Here is an 8902-nt window from a genome sequence, read left to right as displayed (position 1 = left end):
AGAAATCAGCCCAGAACTACATGGAAGGAGCTGGTCAATGACCTGGAAAAGAGCTGGGACCACCGTTTCCATGGTTACTGTTGGTAATACACCCAGACGTCATGGTTTGAAATCATGCATGGTAGGAAGGTTCCCCTGCTTAAACCAGCACTGGTCAAGGCCCGTCTTCAGTTTGCCAAGGACCATCTGGATGATCCAGAGGAGTCATGGGAGAAAGTCATGTGGTCAGATGAGACCAAAATAGAACCTTTGGTCAGAATTCCACTAACCGTGTTTGGAGGAAGAAGAATGATGAGAACCATCCCAAGAACACCATCCCTACTGTGAAGCATGGGGGTGGCAGCATCATGCTTTGAGGGTGTTTTTCTGCACATGGGAGAGGAAGACTGCACTCTGTTAATGAGAGAATGACCGGGGCAATAAATTGTCCCGTATAGATTAGATTTTGAGGAAAAACCTCCTTCCCTCAGAGCATTGAAGATGGGTGGAGGCTGGGTCCTCCAGCATCACAATGACCCAAAACACACAGCCTGGATAACCAAGGAGCGGCTCTAGAAGAATCATATCAAGGTTCTAGTGTGGCCTATCCAGTCTCCAGACCTAAACCCAGTAGAGAATCTTTGGAGGGAGACAAACTCTGTGTTTCTCAGTGAAAGCCCAGAAATCTGACTGATCTAGAGAAGATCTGTGTGGAGGAGTGGGCCAAAATCCCTCCTGCAGTGTGTTCAAACCTGGTGAAAAACTACAGGAAACATCTGACCTCTGGAATTGCAAACAAAGGCTACTGTACCAAATATTAACATTGATTTCCTCAGGTCTTCACATATTCATTTGCAGATGTATCATACAAATAAATAGTTAAAAAAAAACATACACTGTAATTTCTGGATCATGTTAACTAAGCGTCTTTGTTTCCTTCTTAGATGGGCTTCAGGCTGGAACACACAGAGGAACATCTGGAGGAACACAGAGGAGAACAGAGCAGAGTCTCCATCACCCAGCTGTGTTTCTATGAAGAGTGACCGGTCCAAAGATCATCCTCCCTTTTTCTTTAGTAATGATCCTGGAGCAGCAGATCCAAGGTGAGTCATCTGTTACTAGCTGCTATAATCCTGTTTANTATGGTGGTTTTCCCACGATGCACCGCGCCCGAGGTAAACATTGACGTCACCTGGCGCAGACCGATAACCTTGCCCCATCTTACCTCTCTGAGCTTCTTCACTCCTACTTGCCTCCTGGGTCTCAGGTCAGCAGCTCCTGCAGGTACTGAGGTTCATTGGCTTTTAACACTGGCAGGACTAATTTTTATTTATTTCATAGGTATAAATAAATAGAAGTTTTAAACCAACTCTCCTGGGGTAGAGGGAAATAACATTCTCATTACCAGAACATATTTCTACAACTGACCAAATGAGTTTGAAAGTGTGGGAAGCACTAAATGTGGGCTTTGGGCTCTCTGCAGCGTCTCCTGATTTCCACGTAGTCACTCCTCCACTGGAGGCCTGTATCTGTATGTCGGTGGGGTGGAGGGGGGTGGGGAGTTTCTGAGTTTGGTCGTTCTGGTCCCCTTTGTAGGAGGAACGTGTGTGCAGGTAGGCCTGTGAGTGTATGTGGCTGCTGGAAGTCAGAATGACTGGAGGTGTTAGGTCAGGTCTGGCGCCCCTTTTGCTGTGGCGTAAGTGTGGGTCTCCCTCTGGTCGTTTTCTTGACTGGCTGTGGCTGAACTGGGTTTGGGGTCATGTGGGCTGCTAAAAGAACTCTTAAAAGTACTGAGATTCTTAACATTAGTAAAACTACTGATTGATCGAATCTTTACTGAAGTAAAACTAAACAGTACAGGTTCAACATTGTATTTCAAGTACAAGTGTAAAATCTTTACTTTGTCCTTAAATGAAATAAAATAACTTATAAAACTTTTTTTTTCAGTTCTAGGAACAGATAAGAGCTCATTTTCCCCCTTTTCTCACTGTGTTGGTAGAGAAGCAATTAAATAAAGTTTTGTTCTAATTATGATTCCAGACAAGATAAACTTGAAACATAATTAATACGTATATTAAATACCTCCTAAAGGGGGAACAGATGGAGAATGTCCTGCTTCCCAGAATCTGATCCATCATCTGCAGTGTTTTCCAGCCTCCTGTCTTCATCCATGTCTCTATCAGGGCTTTTCCTCTTCTTCCTCTTTACACTTATGACTGCCATTATCCTGTCCCTCTGCATCAGCTCCATGACCAGGACTGACTTTCTGATTTACTGATGTTCAGACACTGTTTGCTATCAGCTGAGGAACAAACAAAACATGTTTCCCAGAGTTTTACACAGAATAGGATCAGCTTCCAGCTTTACAGGACAGATCAGAGAGCAGCTAACTGGGAAAACTGGAGCTGAATCATGTTAACTAAGCGTCTTTGTTTCCTTCTTAGATGGGCTTCAGGCTGGAACACACAGAGGAACATCTGGAGGAACACAGAGGAGAACAGAGCAGAGTCTCCATCACCCAGCTGTGTTTCTATGAAGAGTGACCGGTCCAAAGATCTTCCTTTTTTCTTCAGTAATGATCCTGGAGCAGCAGATCCAAGGTGAGTCATCTGTTACTAGCTGCTATAATCATGTTTAAACATCATCAATCTCTGATAGATGGAAACTAAGTCAGACTGAACTTTAAGCTGAGAAGTTCAGCTGCAGAAAAGAAGCTTCAGGACGTCCAACCAGCTCCAGGAACGTTCTCTGATGAGAGGGAAGCTGCAGCATCATGCTGCCTCCAGTGCAGAGCTTGATCAGCTATCAGAGCATTTAAAACTACTGATTGAACTCCTTTAATTAGGTACAACTAAAAAGTACAGTTACTACATTGTAGTTAAGTAAAAAAGTAAAATCATTTATTTTCCTTAAATCAGCTATCAGAGCTGTTAAAACTACTGATTGATGTCCTCTAATTAAGTACAACTCAAACATACATGTTCTAGATTGTAGTTAAGTACAAGAGTAAAATATTTTTTTTCCTTAAATGATATAAAAGAACCTAGACAACTCTAGTTTTTCAAATCTAGGCACAGATAATGAGTTGCTTTTTCTCCTTTTCTCACTGTGTTGGTAGAGAAGCAATGAAATAAACTGACTCAGTCTAGTTTTGTTCTAAATTATAATTTCACACAAGATGATACAAACTGAACTGAACCTCAGTCCTTGATGAACATCTGAATACTTTTAGAGCTCTGGTATTTACAGCATTAAAGCTGCAAATAGCATTAAAATGAAAATAGAGCTTGAAACATTATCATTACGTACAATGAGGAAAGTATTTGAACATCCTGGTATTTTGCGCGTTCTCCCACTTAGAAATCATGGAGGGCTCTGAAATTGTCTTTGTAGGTGCTTGTCCACTGTGTGAGACACAATTAAAAAAAATCCAGCAATCACAATATATGATTTTTTAAACCATTTATTTGTATGATACAGCTACACACAAGTATCTGAACACCTGTCTATCAGCTAGAATTCTGACCATCAAAGACCTGTTAGTCTGCCTTCAAAATGTCCACCTCCACTCCATATATAATTTATAATGTCTCTAATAAGGTTTTTCTATCACTGGGATCCAGTTGCAAGGGAGAACATACAGTCATGCCAGTGTTCCAGTCTGTTCTGGTCACACAGGATTTCACTAACGACTTAAAGCCTGTAAAAAGCTGTGAAGGTTTTTCACGTACAGTTCAAAAACAAGTAACAGAGAGCAGAAGAAAGCAATGACAGTTTCTGATTTGCTGGGNATTCAGAAAAAGATGCTGAAATGTCTGAAAGGTCGGACACAGGCGAGAGCGTATCGGGAGACCAACAAGACCTTTTTAATATTTAAAAAAATTGCATGTCTTATTTATAATTTCTTAGTTTCTTACTTATAATTCTTACTTATAATTTCTCAAACCTTGCAAGAGAGAACATACAGTCTTGCCATTGCTCCTTTCTGTTCTGGTCACACAGGATTTTACAAACTATTTAAAGCCTGCAAAAAGCTGTGAAGGTTTTTCACGTACAGTTAATTAAAAACAAGTTACAGACAGCAGAAGAAAACAATGACATGTTGAATAAACCTTGAGAGGAAGGAGTCTGGCCAGAATCCTCACCCATCTGATTTGCAGGGTACATATTCCACCTAGAGCCTTTGTAATAGAAGCATCAGGGACTATCATTTGAGGAATAAAAGTACAAGAAACATCAAACAAACCATTAATGACTTTTCTAAAGCCATTATATCATTTCAAGGCACAAGTGAAGAAACAGAAGGTTGTTTAGGAATTCCTTGTAAAAGCTGTCATTGACATTTGGGACAACTTTCTAAATTTAATTTAGCTAATTGTGAAGGAAGATTATCAGTGATGCAGCTTAAAGGGAAGCCATGCATGGATGGATGGATGGAGCTGAAGTTGTGTCCATTCTAGGGATGCAGGATATATTCAGGTTGGCATTAGTATTGGCTGTTATTCATCATATTTTATACATTAATGTTTTATGAGCCCTTTATAAAATAATGCACTAAAGGCAGGCATCTGTCTATAACTATAAATACCACAAATGTATTTTGGTACTATTGTGTTCTCAACAATAGTAAAGCATTAAATAAATATATTTTTGAGCTCATTTTTGGAAAATATAAACCCTATTGAAAGTGTTTGGGTTGAGTAGCTGTAGGTCCATCAGCCACCACCCTTAGAGCGCCCCCACCAACCTTTATCACAAAGTTACACCCTTGGATTTGGGCCAAACTGACATAGGCATGGTGATGGTGGTGCGTGGGTCCAGCTGTCTCAATACGCCAAGCGACGCTGAGCTGCGAAGGCTGTCCAAGGCTCCTTGTGGCTTTAATTTCATATCATCGTTTTACTTTTTATTTTTTTAGACTCTATTCAATGTGTTAAAATGCATGTTACCATGAAAGCTTTGTTGTAATGCCCGTGAGAGTGCAATGTGATTTATTTAGAGTATTTATTTAGTTCATCTCATGATATAAACATTTACCTTTTTTTCCACGAACAAAAAAAAAACAAAAACAAAACAGAAGAAATAATCTTATAGTAGCTTCTTTTTTTCTGTGGTGGACCTTCATTAACATCTGTTGTAGGACAGACCCCCCCAACACACACCCTCCCTGTTGGTAGTGAACTATTTCAGTGATGAAGAAATGTCTCCACAGATGGAGGAAGAGGAAAAGCGTTAGTGAAGAGGAGCAGTCGTCCTGCTGTGCTCTATGTCAAAACCTGCTGATGGATCCGGTCTCTACCAGCTGTGGACACTGGTTCTGCAGACACTGCATCGGGTCTCACTGGGCCCAGTCTACTTCATCAGAACCCTCCTCCTGCCCCCAGTGTGGGAAAAGACCTAGAACTGGAGATGGATCTCTGACAGCCAATCAGAGCAGCTTTGCAATAGGTAAGATTGAACATCTGCAGTCAGAGCTTCCTTCTCTTGTCTCTGTTGAACCAATTCTGTCTTTAGTTGGATTTGGAGATTCAATATTTCCAAAGTCTTTCTGAGATCAAATATTCTAAATAAATATCTGCATTTTAATCTGGGAAATCACAAATCTTTAGTCGTCTTTTCTTCTGTGTTTCAGCAGATGTTGGTCTGCAGGAGGTTCTAGAGGAACATAAGATCAGTCTGAGGAGGAGATGTGAATGTGTGACTGAAGGAAGTGATAAAACAGGAAGTAGAACCCTCCTCAACAGGATCTACACTGATCTCTACATCACAGAGGGACAGAGTGAAGAGTTTAATACCCAACATGAGGTGAAGCAGCTGGAGAGAGCTTCAATGATCCAGAACCTCCATGATTCTCCAATCAGGTGCCAGGACATCTTCAAAGCCTTCCCTGACCAACATGGAGCCATCAGAGTGGTTCTGACCAACGGCGTTGCTGGTGTTGGAAAAACCTTCTCAGTGCAGAAGTTCACTCTGGACTGGGCAGAGGGCTTGGAGAACCAAGATGTCAGTGTGGTGGTTCTGCTTTCCTTCAGGGAGCTGAACCTGATCAGAGATCAGCAGCACAGTCTTCTCACGCTGCTCCATGTTTTCCATCCAACCCTCCAGAAGCTCCCAGCAGAGACGCTGGCTGTCTGGAAGCTTCTCTTCATCTTTGACGGTCTGGATGAAAGCAGACTTTCTCTGGACTTCAACAACAGTCTGCTTGTTTCTGACGTCACACAGAAGTCATCAGTCAATGTTCTGCTGATGAACCTCATCAAGGGGAACCTGCTTCCCTCGGCTCTGGTCTGGATAACATCCAGACCTGCAGCAGCCAATCAGATCCCTCCTTCCTGTGTTTCCAGGGTAACAGAAGTACGAGGCTTCACTGACGCCCAGAAGGAGGAGTACTTCAGGAGGAGGTTCAGCGATGAAGAGATGTCCAGCAGGATCATCTCCCACATCAAGACCTCCAGGAGCCTCCACATCATGTGTGGGATCCCAGTGTTCTGCTGGATCACTGCTACGGTTCTGGAGAACCTGATGACCACAGAGCAGAGAGGAGAGCTGCCCAAGACCATGACTGACATGTACTCACACTTCCTGCTGGTCCAGACCAAGAGGAAGAAGAACAAGTACCATGAAGGACATGAGAGGAGTCCACAGGAGCTGATGGAGGCTGACAGGGAAGTTCTCCTGAAGCTGGGGAGGCTGGCGTTAGAACATCTGGAGAAAGGAAACATCATGTTCTACCAAGAAGACCTGGAGCAGTGTGGTCTGGATGTCACAGAGGCCTCGGTGTACTCAGGAGTTTGTACAGAGATCTTCAAAAGAGAGAACTTGATCTTCCAGAAACCAGTCTACTGCTTTGTTCATCTGAGCATCCAGGAGTTTCTGGCTGCAATCTACATGCTCCACTGTTTCACTAGCAGGAACACGGAGGTGGTGAAGAAGTTTCTGAACAAAACCTATCGTGAAACATCAATGGTGGACTTCATGAAAAAAGCCTTAGAGAAATCCCTCAGAAGTAAAAATGGCCACCTGGACCTGTTTGTTCGCTTCCTTCATGGCCTCTGTGTGGAGTCCAACCAGAAACTCCTGGGAGGCCTGCTGGGTCAGATGGAAAACAGTCCAGAAACCATCCAGGAGATAATCAACAATCTTAAGAGGAAAAGAACCCAGCCAACTCCTGATGGACACATCAACATCTTCCAGTGTCAGATGGAGATGAAGGACCTCTCACTTTATCAGGAGATCCAACAATTCCTGAAATCAGAGAAAAGATCAGAGAAGCTCTCTTCATCCCAGTGTTCAGCTCTGGCCTACATGCTGCAGATGTCAGAGGAGGTTCTGGATGAGTTGCACCTGAAGAAGTACAAGACAACAGCAGCAGGACGACGTAGACTGATTCCAGCTGTGAGGAACTGCAGAAAGGCTCGGTGAGTCCAGATGTCTTCATTCTGATTCCATTCCCTGCAGAATTTCTAGGCCTATTGCGTTTCAAATCCATTCATGTTATTCATCCTACTAATTTTACTCTTTCTGTAAAAGTTTAAAAAACGATCCACTGGACTTTCTTTCCAAGGTTTGAAGACGTTTTGCTTCCCCTCCAGGAAGCTTTCTCAATTCAAAATGTCTGGGTTCTCATTGAGTTTGAGGCTTTATATAGAGAAGGCCTTGTATTACTTGGAATTTAACTCTTCATACCCTTTGTCAATGCATCCCTCCTTCTTCCACCTCTACAGGTGAAGCTTGTTTGAAGCCATCAGAGGTTTGACATGAGTAACCTTTAGGCAACAAGGCTTCACTCATTAGAGTATCCTTGCTGTGTCTAGAGCTGTTTATTTCTGGTCTTTTGGGTGTGTCCTTCCAATCCAATATAGCTCTGAGAATTGTCCTAGAGCTAGCTAGCCCAACAGCTTTTTCCTACACAAGCATGGCAAGTCATACTGCCTTATGGCAGTATGACTTGCCATAAGGTTCTGCTTGATACTTTTATATTAAACTTTGAACATTATGTAGGAAGTAATATACATTGAATAGATGAGAACAGAGGATTCAATGGAGAATGGAGCGAATAATTTCCTGTTGTGACGGTTTTACAAGGTTAATTATTTTCGTTTTTTTCTTTACTGGGTGTTTGTCACTGTTTTAGCGGTGCCAGTCAGGTATCCCTCCTGACAAGTAGGATAAATATATATATAAATTTTGTAAACCAGTCACACAAGGACCATACACTTCTGTGTGTAGACCCTTACAAATATTGAATGGAAACTTCTCACAAATAGACCAACACAAAAATACGCTCCACAGTTCTTGTATTTCAGAAAGAAAAAATAAATAATTATATAGCCATCAAAAAATAATCACAAAATCCTTCCCCACAAAATAAATGTCAATTTTTATCCAAGGTAGAAGGGGTCCAACATAAATTGCCCCAAGAGAGATCAGATGATAAAAAATCTCAGAGGCAGGAGCTGGAACAGGTTTTCTGTTGTTGGTTTCAGGAGGATGTTTGAACTGTGACGTCACCGGCTTCCGGGTTACTGTGGTGACACGTCGGCATGGCAGGAGCACAGAATGAAGTTTATTTGTTGGGTTTTCTCCTTTTCCTTAATGATCGGTGGTCGTAGCATCCATGCAGCAGAACAGAGGCAAAAGACTGATAGCACGAGGGATTAAACAGCCTCGGATGGACTTCGTTTCTGGTTGACAGAACGGAATATGCAGAAGTAGTAGCAAAAGTTGTTTCTGTTATGCTGTCTGCTGAGAAACTGTCACTTTTCAAACTGGAGCTAGGAGCCAGATTGAACAGTGGACAGTCTTTAGCTGTGAACAAGCAGGAGGGTTTAGGAATAACGGTGCAGCCAGCTCTGTGCAACAAGCAGGTTGTCACACTAGGGCTGGGCGATAATTCAATAACGATATATATCGATCGATAGAC

The 8902-nt window shown here is 42.3% G+C and overlaps 1 protein-coding gene across 1 annotated transcript in view; it reads left to right on the top strand.

The window, feature by feature from the left end:
• Positions 1-8902, top strand: part of LOC107105151 (NACHT, LRR and PYD domains-containing protein 3-like) — a gene marked incomplete at its 3' end in the record, with an annotated part of 36658 nt that overhangs the window by 11786 nt on the left and 15970 nt on the right. Inside the window, exons 3-6 of the mRNA XM_015405271.1 lie at positions 924-1082; positions 2424-2579; positions 5192-5427; positions 5615-7397. Of these exons, the coding sequence (XP_015260757.1) occupies positions 924-1082; positions 2424-2579; positions 5192-5427; positions 5615-7397 (2334 nt within the window). The remainder of the gene's footprint in view (positions 1-923; positions 1083-2423; positions 2580-5191; positions 5428-5614; positions 7398-8902) is intronic.

Source organism: Cyprinodon variegatus, unplaced genomic scaffold, assembly GCF_000732505.1.
Source record: "Cyprinodon variegatus isolate N-32 unplaced genomic scaffold, C_variegatus-1.0 Scaffold2097, whole genome shotgun sequence".
NCBI lineage: Eukaryota > Metazoa > Chordata > Actinopteri > Cyprinodontiformes > Cyprinodontidae > Cyprinodon > Cyprinodon variegatus.
Note: the sequence above shows the minus strand (reverse complement) of the source record. Positions and strands in the feature narration are given on the sequence as shown.